We start from the raw sequence: 17,811 nt of genomic DNA, 5'->3' as shown, positions 1-17,811 counted from the left end.
TTCAAGGACATGGGAACATTACTGCATAGATCTGGCTGTTGAATTGTGTCTACTATTAAAAATTATTTCTTTGCCTTGGAATCTAAATATTTTTAATCCAATGTCCTTCTGTTTTCTCTAGACTCAGATTGTTTATTATGTGTTTTTTCCTGTCCAATAAGAATAATATTACATCTTTAACCTTGGTATTCAGGATTAAACTTGATTTTTAGATTACAGCAAATCTCTGGGAATATTAGACAAATGATGTTCAGCAAAATTATAAACTGCTTTGACTATTGCAATGAATCTGACGTCAATCATTGATATATTCTGCTATCTAGTTTTAGTATCCACAAAGTAAGTAAACATCAAAATTGGAACGAGCCATTTGGTTTGGTTCCACTGATATCTTTCCTATTTGTACATTTTTGCAAACTTGGAGCAGGAGAATGCAATGTATCAGTGTTGTGGTTTAAAACCGTAGACATCACATCATGCAAAAAACATCTTATTTGAAGATTAATGGCTAAGGAGGTTATCAGCGGGTACAGGACACTGCTCTTGGAAGCAGAATGTACATTTTCAACCGTAATTGTTGGTAAAAGTGGCTATGTAGACATGGAATTTCCCAGAAATCCTTTTTCTCTGACAGTGAGCAGAATGCTGGAGCTGAATCAACACTTAGTACTTGCCATTTATAATACTACTTTAAGCAGTTAGTGTGATATTGGCTAGACTCTCTGAGAAGTTGCACAATATCTTCTTTTAGGAGTACGGGAACTCACATCAGCATTTAGTGACAAGACTCCAAGCAAGTAAAAGGAAGTCGATAAATTATCTTGTCATCGTTTATGAAAGCTATTCATTGGAGCTGTTCAGCTCTTATGAAGAGAATAATTGTACAATAATTTCTAAAATAGCATTTACACAGTGCAATATGGTAAATATCAAGACACAGAAACATTGTTACACAAGCAATAAGCTAACCGCAGTTCAAACAAAGACGCAACACATTCCAGAGGACAACTTCCTCTCTTTTAGAGTACCTTGGGCATTGACCTGCTTTGAATTACTTAGTCATTATTGTGTCTGGTGTTGTGCTCTATTCTGTGGAGGTATAGTTAAGCAGGTGAGTCACCATGTTATTCTCTGGTCCAGGGCTCCGTGTGTTCATTTTCACCCTTTTTAGCTGTCTGTCACCCTCAGTAAGAATGAAAATTGACTGCAGGTCTCACAGGTAGTGCTGGGGTGATGTTCCAAGAGCGTAACAATATCTTTCTCGAGTTTGTCCTGATGGTTTTGGTGATCTGTGTGTCAGCAGAGCCAAGCTTGCTTGCGGTGTCTCCTGGTCAGCTGAATTTAATCATTTGTGCTCTACGCTGTACTGATTAAACATTATCATGCACTTCTTTAATTCTTGAAAACCCTCATGATAAACACAGGCCTCTCCTTTCTGCCTTCTTTCTCGTTCCAGTTAAAGTGGAAGTGTAAAAAAGATGATGGGTCAAATGGAGGCTACTCTGAGGACATCCTTTTCAGACTTCTACAAAAGGTACACATCCTGAAAATCAAATCAGTTGTGCCACAATGTTACAGTACTAATAATTTTTTACAGCAAAACGTCCATAAAAAGTCTTGCCCTTAGGACTCCTGTTGTTTCACGTAACAGAGCTACAATAAGATACGATTTGAGACTACCGAAGTAGTTATTCCTTTAATATAGCTGGCTGTATTAGGACATTACAGGCAATGTTGACGATTAATGAGCAGGACTGATTTACAGGAATTTTACATGAATGTGATGAAGTACTTTAGTATGTGACGTCTATAATTGACTGGACTAACCAAAAACAGGCATTCCCATCTGGGTATTTAATCTATTAACATTTTTAGGAAATTCACGACTTTAGGCTATATATTGCTATTGCAATATTAAAGTACAAATACTGTATAATGATAGTTTTTCATTTTAGCTCTTTATTTATCGATGTCCCAAAGCAGAACTCCACGGTAACAAATCTGCCTGCAGAGTCCGGCCATATTGAGGTCTGCATGACATCAGCGCTGTAGATTGTTTTATTTTTCCCCTTAAACAAGGCCCATTAAGTTTTGTTGCAGTGAAAGTGCTGAGGGCAATGTTGTAGTGCCCTTTTAAAGCCATGCACGCCATTGTTTGTGCCCCTCTTACCAGGTGATTAAGCAGTGCCAAGGGAGGCATTAGGAAATGTGCTCTTCTCATGCAACCCAGTACCACCTTATGCTATGATCTGGGCTTTTGGTGGTGCATAGGTTGGCCTGAAATGGGGATAGGGCAAGTGTCGCTGACGTCAAGCTGTGCGGAAAAGGGCGTTTGAATTTCTTCTCTGCACGAACTCAATCAATATGGTCCCAGGCAGGAGGGCTGTGTCATAATAAAGACTGGGAAAAAAAGTGTTGTTACTTTTTACATTCTTAAGCAAAGGGAATAAATTCTAGAAAAGAGGTTAGTTTGAGATGGCTAGCTCCAGTGAGTGACAGTTAATGGTCTGGGCAAATAGAAATAGCCACCGCTGCGTGGGAAAGCAACTATAGTACGTGTATTCTAATGCATGAGTACGTGTGTGGACTTGTGTACTTTGGACGCTTAAAATAATACATCTTCGTTTAAGGGGGAAAAAAAACATGTTAAGATATTTATATTTTATGAAACAGAGGCCTTTTGAGAGTCTCCTTTGTCACTGTTGGCTTGCTCCAGAGTGTCCTTTGTAAGCATTAGCATTCCTGGACTTTCCCATTGCCAGAAAGCTACATTTTCACAGGATGAGATTGTCAAAGGCCACGTCCCTCCTACTTTATGCTCCCGAGCCCCTGCTTTAGGCGGGGAGAGGTTAATGACAGAAGGCCACAGTTATAGGTGACAGAAACTCTGAGGAATTTACAAAACCCATTGCTCTGCTAATGGCTGCTATGTGTCTAGCCTTCCTCCTCCTCTATCCACCTCTATCTGACAGAGATCAGGGAACGACTGAGATGCCCTTTGCTCTGCTCCCATTTTTGGCCAACTTTTCCTCCCTGTTCTGATTTGTGGCAGGGAGTCAGATAAGTCGCATCTAATTTCAGCTTTCCATGCCAAAAATATTGTTCATCAAATGTTGCCACTGCACAAGGAGTAGCTAAAATGCTGACATCTAGTATTGCCTCTTGTCTCTGAGAAGTCACAGAGGTCTCACTTTTGTACATGATGTTACTTGAATGTTCTCTGCAGCATTACTGGCTCTGTGCCAAACATATGAACCCTATCATTAGAGATTAGGTTTATATACCGAACACATTAGCCTAACTTTTATTCGAGAAATCTGTTACATTCACCTGTGTTTTGAGTGTTTCAGTCTGCGTATGCTTTGTGTTTTCATGGTTATGATTTGTGCTGTGAAAGGAAATACTAATTTGAATGTTCTGCATCTCTCCTCTTCCTCTATCTGACTTTTATTTTATTCTCCCATTTCTTACTTCTAGTATGGGGATGTTTTGAATGTGATTGTATCGAGTAAGAAGAAAGGAAGCGCTGTGGTCGAATTTGCAACTGTGAGAGCAGCTGTAAGTACCTAACTCTTCCCCTGTCAGTGTCCTCTTTCTGTTTGTTCAAAAATGAAAATCTGTTCCAAAGAATACATTTGCATAGAACCACATTTGTTTACCGCTCACTTGCCTCCAAGTCTCAGGTCACCTGCTGAGTTTGATTATTGCTAAGAATGACACCTGTCATAGACTTCCCAGCCTCAGGACAGTTTCTGAAACCCAAACTGATGTTTTAGTCATTCTGTAGTGTAGAGATCTCCGTGCTGATGGAAACCATTGGACGGAAGGACTTGAGCCGCCTCATTGTTCCAAACTGTCTGGATCCTCAGGCATTTGTCGTGATGTTGTACTTTTTTGTTGTGGCTTCCTCACCACCGCGTGTGGTTTCCGTCCAGAGAACATGCCAGTCTACAGGGATCTGGGCACAGGTTCTGTGGTCTCTGCCTGCCCATTTCCAGGTCCCAGCCTTGCTCTGGGTGTTGGCCCAGTTACAATCCACCTTTTGTCCTTGTCTACATGTGTTTTTCATATGTATATTATACCAACAGTCGCTGCACAAATACCCAGGTGTAAGATGTACACAATGCAATTTTTTACAGATTTCAGGACATGGAGAAACATTTATTGTCCTAATAAAATACTGGCAGAGATACCATCAGAAGATCCACTCACCAATTATTTTGTGTTTTTTGCCTTGTAGGAGTTGGCAGTCAAGAATGAAAGTGGCCTGAGTGAAAACCCCTTGAAGATTTCATGGCTTGAAGGACAGCCCGAGGTTTTAGCTCCAGTATCTCAACCTGGCAACTTTATGTCTTCACAGGTACCACTCTAATCCCAAAATGCATCGTTGTAATTCCCTCCTACTCTCGGCCCCATGTTACAAAATCTTCCCATGTACACAGGTTCCAACACAAATACTATTGTATAAACACTATCCCCGAAAGTGAGGTATGTAAACCTTCTAAAGTTTTATTTTCGTATCAGTGGTGCAAATATTGCCCCAGTGCTTGCGCTCCCCTTGTCTGTCCTAGAACAATGTGTTTGCATAAATGGACCTCAGTTTATTTGCTTTGGAGTGGTGAGGCACTGGCCCGGCACTAGCCCAAAGCCCCTGGTCGGGACGCTCATTAACAGGCCTGACCTGGGAGACCCCAGGAATGCTGCGTTTCACATAGCAACCCAGAAGAAGCAGTGTGCAATAATGGTAGCCTGGCACGTGAGACTCACTAAATTCCTGCATTGTTGCCAAGTGAGTCTGGTTCTCTATTGCTATTGATACTTAAATAGTTTTTCGTAAATAGTGTGTTTATTTATTTTCTACCGTTTTAAATAATAATTAGTTAAATAATAATATAATAATATTTTTTAGAGGGAATGTGGTTTCTAATTCTGAATTTAAAGAATTTACTTTCTGCAGGCCAAAGGTTTGCTGCACAAAACTACAATGCTTTATTGTGAAAAACTTGAAAATCTTAAAACATTTTCTCTTTGATGTGCTGCTTCATGTGATTTGGAAATCACAGTAGTCCATATTGCAATCTCAACTTTTTTTAATTGATTTTGCACGCCTTATGTTTTGTCTTTTCCTGCCAAGTACACATGCAGACACCAAAGGCGCATTAACTCTTTTCCTGTTCAAGGATAATCTAATTTCAGCTATATCCACTGAGAATCTACAAAGTTTTTCTTTCTTGTCATTCGATTAGTATGAAGTAATGTTTTTTTTCTCTGCAGTGTCCATTTTACTTCTCCTACGTTGTGATCTTTACCTGTGAGGGATTGCAGATCAGTAGACTTTATCTACACTTATCTATGTCTCCAGAGCTGCTGCTGAACTGGATTTCACCCCTCCACCCAGCGCAGTGTCTCAGACCCCCTCGTCAAGGCTAGCATGTGAGACTCCCAGCTTGCACACTGGGACTTGTCACACTAATCTCTTTAAATGTTATTATGGTAACCTGGTTTGCCTTACAGATTTTTTTGTCCTGCCCCTGAGAATGAAAACATTACTATGGCCGGGTAATTTTCGCATTAGCCCTCAGCGAGAATACTTGCTAAAGAGGCCCCACATGACATAATGGTTTAACCATTGTAGATATTAGTAATGTTGTTCCACATCTGGCCTGGGGTCAGTGGACATGGGGGGCATTTGAGAAAGAGATATAGAGGTAATAAGAAGCCAGTGCCTTGGAGGTCCTTCTCGTCGGACTCTATCTTAAATCTAAAAATCAGATTCCCCTTCTGTCATCTACCTCTCCATTACTCTCTCACACTAGCCAGCTGCAATCACATAGGAGCAGCTTGGGTGAGGACTTGCTTCTTTAACCTCATCAATCCAAACATCGTGCTCAGAGAGTCAGGGTCTCACTACAGGGAGCTCGGAGACACAGACGTATGACTTCATGGTGCCTCAGGTTCAGTTCCAGATCTGCTCAGCTTAATAATTAATCTGAGGCCAATGTGAAGGGCAAACAGAGTGTAGGGTTTGCACATCCCAAAAACTTCTGAAGGTTCAAAAACGGATTGCAAAAACACACTGTACTGAGCAAACTAACAGATCTAACAGAGATCATAAAACGGAACAATATATATATATATATATACACGCAAACACATTCATCACTCAGGTGGTTGTGTTCTGCATGACTAAGAGTCACTCTGCTCTCAGTATAGACCAATCAGTAGCACTGGATTCAGCACTGGACCCAGCTCTGCTCTGATTGGTCCATAAATTAAATTTGCCGGGAGCTATCAGTACAGCGTGCAGATCGTTTCTCAGGTTTTTTGCCAATGTGAAGGGCCTGAGTGGGGGACACAAATTCCTCTTGAAGACTCCCCCTGAGGGTCCTGACCTTGAACATTACTAACTGTACCATGATATGCTTTTCCCTGCTCTCACAGACTGACACTGAGGAGACCTGTTGAACTGTTTTTGTTCTGCTTTTCCAGAAAACCGATATGACATGATATGATTTATAACGGGCCCCCACTGCATTTACCCAGATTTTCTCACCATAGATATTAAAAATTTCAAAATAGGGAAGGGCCACATCTTTCACACTGTGTGGAATTGCTCCCCGTGCTCCTGACTTAATTCAGACCCCTCTTTTGGGAAAATATCTAGTTTCATCTCCAGGCTGTTCTTTGTTGTTTTTTTACCCTTTGACTTAATAAACTGTAATAGTTAGAGATTGAGAAACGGGCAGCTTTATGAAAGAAGTGCTTAAGTCATTCTCATTAGTGCAAGCATTTATTTTAGCATTGTAGTGTACACAGTTGCAAATCTCAGTGAATCCTGAATGAGTCATGGTGACTGAATCAACCTGAAGTAAAGAAAATAAACAGTTTATATTAATAGTGTGGTAACCAAAACACTGCAGGGCTCAGATAATGTACATAAAAATGAACTGTTAAATAAGAACGGTACTGTCTAGTTTCTGCATCAAAATATGACTTCTCATATGTGGCGGACTTTATGGATTGCACAAATCTGACTAATGATCTCACCTCCCAACTTGACTCAGATATGGAATCCAATCTAACCATCTGCTTTGTCTTTACCAGACGTAATATTTGTTTTCTCCGTAGATGTAACTTGATCATTAATCACTGTGTCGTGATTCATGGTTTATTGCGCAGTTTAGCTTTCCATAGTATTTAAAGTGAATCCATTGTGAAGGATTTAAATTTGAGCTTTCTACGCCTGCTTCTTCCATCTAGAGCCATGAGAGTCCTCACAGGCTTGTCACGACACAAACCAGATGCAGCGGATCAGCTATTCTGGGATTGTTTTTCCTGCCTGCCGGTTTGCTGGTGCTTGAAAAGTGCACTCTCACCTAAAATAGCTACTGAGTCTTGAAGAGATGCGCTGTATGTGGCCCTGCTGTTTGCATAATAAACCCTCTTTGAATGGCAATAACGGGCCTCTTGGAGGGAGACCAACAGGGTTCTATATTTTTTATGATCAGGTCCAAAAGGAGGAAATCATGTTATTATAATTATTATTATTATTGGTTAGTATCTGATATTAAAATTGTGTACCAGGTTTGAATGGATATAGTAAACAGAGAAAGACAGTAAACCTCATAATATGAGGTTGGAGCTGTTGGTGATATATCATGTATGTACAACAGGACACTTAAAGAGCAAAAGACTACAGTATAGAAAAGTTACAGTGGTTTGGGATAACATGAAATATATAGACGTGTTTTTGTATTCTCTCATTAGACATTGCCTGGGGTGATTAAGGTGTGGTCAGAATTTCAAAATTGTTGTGGTACGCCCAAATCATGCGTGTAATGAGAGAGGTTAACTGTTGTGGACTGGCTTGGCCCTTACCATCAATAGCTTGATAATATGTTCTGACACGATGCAGACGGCATAAACAATATCAGTTTCACAAAATCCCCTTCTGTGTGTGAACCAGTGTCTCAGCAGCATCAGACTGTACTGCAAAAATGCATTTACAGTAGGAGGACATCTCTTATTTGCCAAAACAATATTTTTTGTTTTTTACAAAATAAATAAGTCATAAGTCCTCTCCTCAGTGAGATGACAGGGTTTTCGGTATTCTGTATGACAGCAAGTTTAGATTATTGGAGGGAGAGAAGTGGTACCAGATGTGATTGGGATACTTCACAGCTCGGCCAGTTTGTGCAGTGCAGACAAGATAATTTGTCTTCAATTACAGACTCTTTCTTCTCGCATCAGTCATGTGGCTGAACACTTGTTGAGCTTAACTTCATATGATTTTTCACACTGAGAACTCGTAGCAGTCAAGGACTCTGCTCTGCAAGAAGTCCAGAAAAAAAAGTAAAAATGTGAAGGTATAATGAATAAGGATGGGCTTGCAAGATGTGTCAGTGTTTTTTTTTTTTATAATTTAAAAAAAAGTACACATATACTTTTGTATATATATTTGTAACATCAGTAGTGCAATCATTTGTTTCCACAGTGTCTAGTATATGCCTGGCTGACACTGCACAATTTTTCTTTCTGTTGTGAAAAAAATAGAAGGTATAATGAATAAGGATGGGCTTGCAAGATGTGTCAGTGTTTTTTTTTTATAATTTAAAAAAAAGTACACATATACTTTTGTATATATATATATATTTGTAACATCAGTAGTGCAATCATTTGTTTCCACAGTGTCTAGTATATGCCTGGCTGACACTGCACAATTTTTCTTTCTCTTGTGAAAAAAATAGACTTTGATCATTAAGGGCCATTGTAGCAGACAGGGTAACACTGTCCAATGTAAAGTCTGTGTAACTGAATAGCTCTTTCTCTTGCTTATCTGGAAAAAGTTGCCTGTATATAAAAGTCTGACAAACTAACACACCCTAGTTAGCTATTGAACTCTGTGTAATACAGGTGTGCCTCAGAGCAGGGCTTACCTAACAGCTCAGCAGTTGCTCCAAAGTCCAGTTTAATGTAACACAGTATTTATGTTTCTACATTAAATCCTGCTTGACATGCCTGTCTAATTTAGGCTTGTGTGTCTCTCCACCCTGAAACGATATTGTGCTGCTTGTTGTGTTGGATAATCCAAGGCTATAATTTTTCTGGAAACTGTTAGGTACACTGTAAGTGACTGACAACGCTCATTGCCCACACAGTGGCTGCTGATGGTTAAAAAGCCAAATAAATGTCTGTCCATCAGGGTGTGTAAACAGTCTCATACAAGCTTTCTTAAAATGTTGACACAAGCAGTTCTATTCACAAAACCACCAATCGTGGAATTTGAACGATATTTTTCTTTACTTCACCAAAATACAGCAGTACATTTTTCAATGCATATATGTTTCACAATGTGTTATTGTCATAACATATACAAAAAAAAAAGGGGTAGTGATTTCCAGTTTAAAATGGGAGATGTCAAAACAGATATACAGTGCAGATGTACCCACAAACATCGCTGTCCCTGGACATACATAGAGTTCTAAATCCATTGCCAGAAGCGGGACACTTGTGGTTCGTATATTTTGCAGCATGACCCGTGGGGAACTAAGGAATTTGGCTGGTTCTGGGTTTACCCCACAGCCTTTCCTGGCAACCCCCCCACCCTCAGTAAGGCAAAGACTGAGGCTCTGTCCTGACTCTCTCCTTATCCAGACCTGAGGAAAGTGCATCTTGATCGACCCAAATCTCAGTTCCATGCTCACATACACATGCATGTGTGTTTCCCTTGACTTGTGCACCAGTGTATGTGAGACACAAGCATGTATTTTTCACGTGTCAGGTGGAGGGGGGGTCTGTTTGGTCAGAAGGTAATGTTTAAACCCTCATCAGGACTTTTGCTGCAGTAATGGATGTCTCTGGTCCTCCTCCCTCGACACCCCCCTGCATATGTGGAAGTATCACGTTACCCTTTACCACTTTCCCTCTCGTGTGCCACTCACAAGAGTATCGGACTCTTGATTTGCAGCTAAGAAAACACCCTGCTCTTTCTTTTTTTTTTTTTTTTAAGGTCTTGGACCTGTGGCCTGGCTTGGTCTGCAGCCCAACCTGCCACTACTGGCGGGCTTTTATTGGAAGCAGAGCTAAGTGTTTGTTTTCACTGCATTGTTGGGAATGAGAGATGGGGGGTACCTTGGTCTACCTTTGAGTGGGGCCTCTGGGATGCGTGCGGAGGCAAAATTGCCCTCTGCACACAATAGATTGGCAAGCACGCTAAGAGCCAAGACATCGCAGCTCGAGGACCTTGGATTCCAGCTGCAGCTTTTCTTTTCTTAAACACAACACTCTTAAGTCTTAACAGCCGTCTTCAGTGCTGTGGCGTGTGGTTTGGGGGATTACATTAGCAAAGGAGGGAAGTAAAAGAAGAAATGTCCAGCTTGGGGTTTGACATCAGTTTGTCCAATTATTAATTTAAACATTGGATTGACTTCTACAAGGGGTCAATCTAAGGAGAACATTAACTTTCAAACAAGAGATTATTTTTACTTTTTACAAATGCTATGGACCCCAGTGTACTGTAGACACAATATCTGGTGCTATATAAAAGAGTAAGCTCCTTACCCTACAAATCTGCTGTGATGTGTGATTCAAAAAGTACGTAGCATGTTTTACTGAAATACTGATAAAAGACAGTCTTTTCAGTGTAATACTTAACCTCCATTAAAAGTTCTCTCCAAAGTGTGTATATTACTACTAGATGCCCAGGCATCATAAAATAAGATATCTACAGTTTATTTGAACAATAACCATTACTTGAGGAGAAGTGTGTCATACAGAACAGTTCGAGTTCTCCATATTCCAGACTTTTAGTAAAGGCTTCCTGCAACCCTTGGCTGCTATCTTGTCTAATTGTGGAGTTTGTCCATCACCTGGAGAACATCATCCAAGATTGAAGGGCCCAGGTCGAGGCTAAATGAAAAGCCACTGTCCTCATCCTTTGGCTGTCCAGCACTTTTATCACAGGTGTCCCCGGAGTCTCCATCCTTGTCTGAGCTCAGGCTGCCCCATCCAGGTCTGTGAGTCTGACTGGAAGCAACGATATTCCCTCTTTGGCACCCATCCTCCTTTTCCATCTCTATGTCTCCTTCCTCGCTGTCCAGAAGTGGCATAGAGCTACATTTCTTTCTCTTCTGGGACACGCTGTGCTGGTGGTTTCGGTGCCAGTCGGGGCTCTCAGAACCGTCTGCCTCATCCAGGTTTAGACGCGGAGGCTTGGGTGGCGCCGAGCAGGCCAGGAAGAGATTCTGCTCGCTCTGGGAGCTTTGTAGAAGCAGACCGTGGTCCATTTTTAAGAAGGACAGATCTCCAAAGCTGTCCGTATCGGCATCGTTGCCAATATGTGAGATGTGGCGGAAATCGGCCAGTGGTAAACTAATCATATTTACAGACAGCACCTCCCTGCGTTTGGAATTCCTGCTGGACCAACGACCAGAGGATGGCTTTCTGTACAACGATGTTCTAAGTGGCATCTTGGCAGATTTGGTTGAAATAGGCTCAAATGTTTTTATGTATCCTCAAAAGTCTTTGTATCCTTTTGTATTCTCTTTTGTTTGACAATGAATCCTTAGGAAGTGGTGAAGCTTAAACACATAATGCCATCTGCAACAAAACATAAGAAAAGAGAAATTATTTATTTTATTAATTTAAATTTACAATGGTCTCATACTTAGTTCTCTATTTTTTAAATGCACTATAAATCAGTTTGATATCATTAAGGTTTCCCTCTCATCTTGCTAGAATATGGAGCAGGCCTGTGCTTGTGCTCGTCATGTAATTCAGCACCAGATGTAAGTATTGGACTGGATCAGTCGGCTTGATGTGAATCGGCAGCCATTGTTCAGAGATTGCACCTGCTCCACCTGATTTTGATTTAATAAAATTCAGCATTATTTGGCAGCATGTTCCAACAATGCTTTGAAGCTTTCATTTCTAAATATTTACTTTTTAATCCCTGTTCTTTCCCCATAAATGCAGGTGTGGTCTGCCGCCTATCCTCTGAAGGAAGTCTATTAGCCTACTTGAGACTTCCAGTAACAAAAGGAACAAAAATGCAGATTCCCAAATGGTTTTACCGTAACTTCTGTCAGAAATCATGATGATAACTTCACTTTGGAACACATGTTAATGATTTTGTGAAAAATACAGATATGTGGGAGGCAGTCAGTTTTATTTTGCCGTGGTGGATTTATGCAGTGACTCTTCATAAAATGAAATATCTTTATTCCATAAATAACAAGGCATTACATTTCAAAATAAGTTTTATGTTTTGCATAGTATTTTAGGGATTTTATATTGTTAAAATTTCAAAACAAAAACAAAACTTAAAAGGAAACATCTTGCTCAAAAATGAAAACCATACACTAATACTTATAATGAAAGTCAAACTTTGTAAAAAAAGAGAAAAAAAGAACTGTTTTGTGTTCCGTGACCTGTAATCATTTTATTAAGTAAAACAGAACTCAGTTCATCAACACTGGCGATTAGATAATCTATTTAGTGTCTGTGATTTAACAGTCTTCCAAACAGCTTTGCCCACATTAGATCTGTGTTCGTGACTTGAAACACTCACTCTGTAAATTTGTAAGCCACTACAGCAAACAGGTTTTGTTGGCCTATAAAGGTTTTACCGGCACTTTAGTAGCAGCGGGAGATTGTAGAGCGTGGACACAACAGCATTCCTTTCCAAACATGTCAGTTTGGCCAAGGAGGAGTCTTAGGATTTCAGCCATGAGTCTCATGTTCAGGAAACACTTCATGGCCAAGTAAAAATTAAAGAAGCCCATTAAAACAGATTGGCCAAGAAACTTTCTTTAAATTATCTTCCTCAGTGCTGCCATAAATGATCCACCTTTGAGACAGATGAGGAATCCGTCTGATGAAAACTTTAACCACTAGTTAAAAGCAATTAATTTCAAGATTTTCCTTTTCATGCAGTTGTTTGTCGAGTGGGATAAATAACAATAGAATACATCAAGACTGATTAGTTAGTTCTTACCTGTCTCGCTGAGCAAATACAGGATATTTGAATCCCTCACATGCACACACGTCTCTGTCAGGAAACTAGACAGCGTCTACCTGCACACCCCGACAAACTCTTCCCTGACATGATGGGGCTTGTTCAACTGTTACAGGGAAGACTTGATTGTACAGTCTTGAAACAGAGAAACAGAGTCAGTTAAAATGGAAATTTCGCCAGTGACACAAGCAAGTGAACTTTTACATTAAATCGTAACATTTAAGGGTCTCTTACCTTTGTCTATGCTGCTACTTAGGTGAGTCTTGTCAGCCCTCAGACATTAAACCCCCCCCTCTTTTTTTTTTTTTTTTGTTAATCCGTCCCAGTGTAAACTCCCTCTTGCATTGCAGAGCTCTCCAGGTGTGTCGCCGGTGAAAGTCTTCTTATGCCTAAGAGATAAGCCAGGTGAGGTCAGAGTACAAGAGCGTTAAGACTTCCAGGTGGAGCCTTTTCTTCAAATTTTCTTTCTTAAGGCTTTTCTTAGTTTATATTAGCAGTCATCCCCCTTTAGAATGGTTGCCAGCCGTCAGATGATATCATCCTGGTTGCGGTGTGAGTTGACCTTTTAGTCACAAGTGTTAAACTAAGTCCTGCTGGTTGGTTGGCTGCACCCATTACCTGTGAGACAGTGGGTGTGAAGCAGGAGCTGCTGATTTGATTCCTTGATATTGAGAAAGACCGAAATGTGGGAGAAACTACAGAGGCGCACGACTCAGTTCTGGAGCTAATTGTGTTGGAGAGACGGGGAGAGTGAGAGAGGTTGAGTTTGAATAGGTTTTTGAGTGCACAGCAGGTTGTGTTTGAAAGTGTGTGTTTCATAGATTGCGTGCTTGTATCTAAAAGGAAGTTGTATTTAGTGAGCAAACAGGTCAGTCACCCAGAGGGTGGGGGTTAACTGATCCGTAATCTCCATGTCATTGTCCCTCTACTCTGCTCATTTCCTGATTTCCTGCTTACTGTTGGCTTGTCTAAAGCCTTGCAGTCCAGCCCACTCCACAGGCCCTTCTGCCTGAATGGAGGCCTATAGCTTTGCTATGTAATCAAAACACACTATCGCACACAGACATGTATGTACAGGCACACAGCACGCTCGGTTGCACAAGAGAGATAGAATGTTGCAGTTCCAATTCTCACACCTCCATCTTGTTGTCTTTGTCTTTTGAATGCTACAGCAATACAATCATCAAAATTTTGTCCAAACAGCAAACTTGTTTCTGCTCTATATGTTTGTGTTAAAAAGAGCAGGGTTAAAGTATTTTGTTGTGCTCTCACAGGCATTAATTGTTACTTGTCTTTATCATGCCCTTTTAGTTTTCTTGGTGGATGGTTTGAAAGGATTTATTTTTTAACAGTTTAATCTTCTACAACCTGTGTCCCCATTTTTTAAGGATACTCGCCATCGTGCTCTCATAGAGGTCTTATAATGAACGCTGTGTTCCAGCAGAAAGGAGGACACGTCTGTGTATCCCTTTGTCCCGAGTCTCAATGCCTCTCCTTGTTCACTAAACTTAAACATGCTGGGTGTGAAGGAAAGCGACAAATGGTATCCTTCACTGCTCCTCCAGTGCTTTCAAATTGATCCAATAAACAATAGGCGTGCCGTCTGAGCCTTTCTTGTTCTCCCACTCTCCCCTCCAGCGCCAGAAACAGTCTGCAAGACCAGACACAATTACTCACGCAAATGAAATTATCATAACATTTACTCAAGACTGAAACAGAACATTTTCGAACATTTCTCTTCTGAGAAACCCCCTCCTTCTTCCACCTACAACCACAAAACTGCTTTCATGCTAGAAGACAATCAGGGTGAAGAGCTAGTGTTATCTGTGGTATTTGGGAATGACCTCACAAGACCTGCCAGCTGACCATGGTTGGGCTCACTGTTAGTTGTGTTGTCATGCTATGCAGCCTCTGGGATGATGCGTTTAGCCCTAGCTGGATTTCTGTATAAGCCTCTTTTCTAAGGCCTGACCATAGTGGGCAGTGTGGTTCGATGCAGCTATGCTGGGCCTGAAATCTGGGATGCTGCGTGTTTTTGTTGTTGCAGGATAAAAAGTGTTTCCAGATATTGCTTTGACTGGCGCTAGAAGCCCAAACTGAGGCTTTGGTGGATATTCTTCTGGCCCTTTTGTTGTGTGTTCTCCAGCTTCCGCTGTATCAAGGCCCTAAGACAGCCAGCATTTAAACTAGATTTATAGCAAGAACTGTCTGATTCTTGTATATGAAAAACATTTTTCGATGACGACAAATGCAGGACACATTGCAATTCAGTTTTAAAAGTCAACGTTACTGGTAGCTTTGCACTGTCCTTTCTAGTGAGAACATCCAAGTATGCATTTGTCATCATCCTAACTATTGTCGTCACTGTTTGTCTCCAAAGTTATGACTCAATGATGAGCTTTTTGAAGGCGCTCCAACAGAAACTTGGCAGTCTGGCTGCTCAGACAAAGTGAAGACACTCGGTTGCATGACTGCCACATGACAGATATCTGAAACTAGTCAAAGTCCAGGTGTTCAGTTATATATAAGTATATATAAGTGCAGACTAACCAACCCATGAAAAAGCTTACAGTAGCCTCTAATCAACAAAGTAAGGTTACTTCAGGTCCAACACAGTAAGGAGGTGAATAGGCTGGATAATTAATGGAAGGCTAAACAGAAATGTCTGCTGAGGTCATTTTTATTCATGTCTTGTGATGCCTTTTTTTTTTGCCTTCCAGCACCGTCCTACATTGTTAACATTTACAAATTGAAGACTTGACTCTACAATGGACTAAAAGATAGAACTCACAGCATCTGTTTATCTATCAAACATATATTAAGTTTTTAAGGGGAATTTTAGTGGGTGAAAAAAAAAAACATTCTATGGAGCTGCAATATCTTCCCTTTAAATCTGATCCCTTTCTGTCTTTCTCAACTATCAACTGTCCAATAATGGCAACATATCCCCCTCCAAAAAATATGTTATATAATAGTAATTTTGTGCTGTTATACAGAGAGATCTTATACTTGTTTTGATCTCCTTGTTGCGCCCACAGACTTACGAAATGTTTAGAGCTCTCCATTTAGTTTTAGCTGGATTGAGTTAAAAACATTTAATGTACATATGCATAACTCATAACATACAGTTTTTTTCCAGTGAATGTGGGCGGTCAGTGTAGACTGGGAATGCACCGCTTTGTCTCCTGGCACTGAATCATTAGTAATTATAAGATCATGGTTGGGATATTTAGATTACTTTGAAGACTGGAGGTATGATGTAAACAGTCTGTTTGTTCTGCACATTAACTAGATAAGGAACCATGTTGATATGGGAACATGTACATACACAGCGCGCACAGATATTTTACTTTTTTTTGTTTGGAACTTTGATCTAATTTTCTTTTCTTTTTTTCCTCCTCATAATGCCTGAGCTTTTGACATCTCAAGGTTCGGGCTGCAATCTTAGTCCTGTGGCCCCTTTTGTTTTAAAGAGAAATCTGTTGCAATCAGAGGGCTTTTCCCGGAAGGCCAGGATGTGAAAGACATAATTTTGCTTCTACAGCGATGTTTTGTTGGATATTAAAAAGGCCAAACCCCCACATCTCCCTATTCTAGGATCCCTGAGCTCATCCATCATAAAGAGAAATGCCAGGGCACCAGGAGTTCAGGTCTTTGCTGCCATTTCTCTTTTCACTGTTTATTTCCTTTACTTTAACGGTTTCCAAAGGCGCTCCACATCTCCATCCAACAGACTTTTATTCTGTCCAATACCGTGACCACGTATAACCACATGCGTAAAAGTCCACACGCCTACTTACATGGCACCTCACATCCACTCCCGCCTTTTTTCCCTGCGCTTTACCTCTGAATGTTATTGACTGAATCTGCAGTCCACACGCAACTACCACTATCTGCACACAGTGTCCATTCAGGCACTGTACTGGGTTTGCACATGATTGTGTAAAAGATCTGCGTTTTATATCTGATTGACAATCTTTAGAAATCAGAACTATCTGACTTTGATTTGAGAAAGCAGGACAATATGCAGGGTCAAATAGCTGTATTTAACATACCTATATTTTACCTGCCATATCTCTATGTAAATTCTGCAGCTTGTATATGAAATAATCATCACAATCAATGATCTGTAGGCGTGTGCACTGTGACTAGATCTGCAGCCTTTTTCTGCTCAGACACATGCTGTCAAATACAAGGAGGTCTTGTCTCGGAGTTCCGTTCAAAAACCAGATGTTTGCAGGACATGTGTATGTGAAGGGTTAAATACAGGAAGTCGATTTGGGCCTTAATCTCTATGTAGTGTTTGTTCTTCACTAACAAAAACGGTATAATAGACCAGACCTTTGGGGTTTTTATGTCTGCCGAGTCTCATAATGAATGATGATTAATCCTGTACCATTTACAAAGCTTGAGTTTTGTCTACAGAGGAATTTCATCTTGGCTCCAGCGTTGCATGTGTAGTACCCCTGCTCGCTGTCTGTTTGTTTGAGTTAGCAGGAGTGCTCAGGCACCCACACACATATACATACACACACACACACCACACACAACACACACACACCACACACACACACACACACACACACACACACAAACTCACACATGAATGATCTCTAAATGTGTTCGCCTCTCATAAATCACCTACTCCATAGCTGGGTGACATAAACACACACATATAGAAACACGCACTACCCCACCACACACTCCAGATAAATAGTTCCTTGATTAACTTCAACAGACTGCATTAGAGGCAGAACTGTTTGCCTGGACCCCACAGAGTAGGCTTGTTAAGAAAA

General features: G+C 40.6%; 2 protein-coding genes across 5 annotated transcripts in view; one reads left to right on the top strand and one right to left on the bottom strand.

Moving 5' to 3' along the window:
- Nucleotides 1-17,811, top strand: part of dnajc17 (DnaJ (Hsp40) homolog, subfamily C, member 17) — a 31,542-nt gene that overhangs the window by 10,090 nt on the left and 3,641 nt on the right. For 2 of the 3 annotated variants that reach the window (XM_035674063.1, XM_035674065.1), the window contains 3 exons: nt 1,457-1,534; nt 3,478-3,558; nt 4,241-4,360. In XM_035674063.1, coding sequence (XP_035529956.1) covers nt 1,457-1,534; nt 3,478-3,558; nt 4,241-4,360 — 279 coding nt within the window. Of the gene's footprint in view, nt 1-1,456; nt 1,535-3,477; nt 3,559-4,240; nt 4,361-4,442; nt 4,489-17,811 lie in introns of all 3 variants that reach the window. The other variant, XM_035674066.1, reaches the window with a different exon arrangement.
- On the bottom strand, nt 10,013-13,655 carry LOC118337162 (cdc42 effector protein 3). Of its 2 annotated transcripts, none has more exons than XM_035674067.1 (3): nt 13,250-13,655; nt 12,995-13,150; nt 10,013-11,598 (listed from the first exon to the last, which is right to left on the bottom strand). In XM_035674067.1, exon 3 carries the CDS (start codon nt 11,466-11,468, stop codon nt 10,845-10,847), a length of 624 nt encoding a protein of 207 aa, XP_035529960.1. In that variant the 5' UTR covers nt 11,469-11,598; nt 12,995-13,150; nt 13,250-13,655; the 3' UTR covers nt 10,013-10,844. The 2 variants fall into 2 exon arrangements, with proteins under 2 accessions (XP_035529960.1, XP_035529961.1); XM_035674068.1 differs by having other exon boundaries at nt 12,995-13,136; nt 13,250-13,316.

Source organism: Morone saxatilis, unplaced genomic scaffold (genome assembly GCF_004916995.1).
Source record: "Morone saxatilis isolate NCDOM2014 unplaced genomic scaffold, NCSU_SB_2.0 Contig3, whole genome shotgun sequence".
Taxonomy (NCBI): Eukaryota; Metazoa; Chordata; class Actinopteri; family Moronidae; genus Morone; species Morone saxatilis.
This window is presented reverse-complemented; position numbering and strand designations above follow the sequence as displayed.

What these genes read in the sequence shown, in the direction of transcription:
- LOC118337162 (XM_035674067.1), bottom strand. Translation starts at nt 11,468, where the DNA reads ATGCCACTTAGAACATCGTTGTACAGAAAGCCATCCTCTGGTCGTTGG.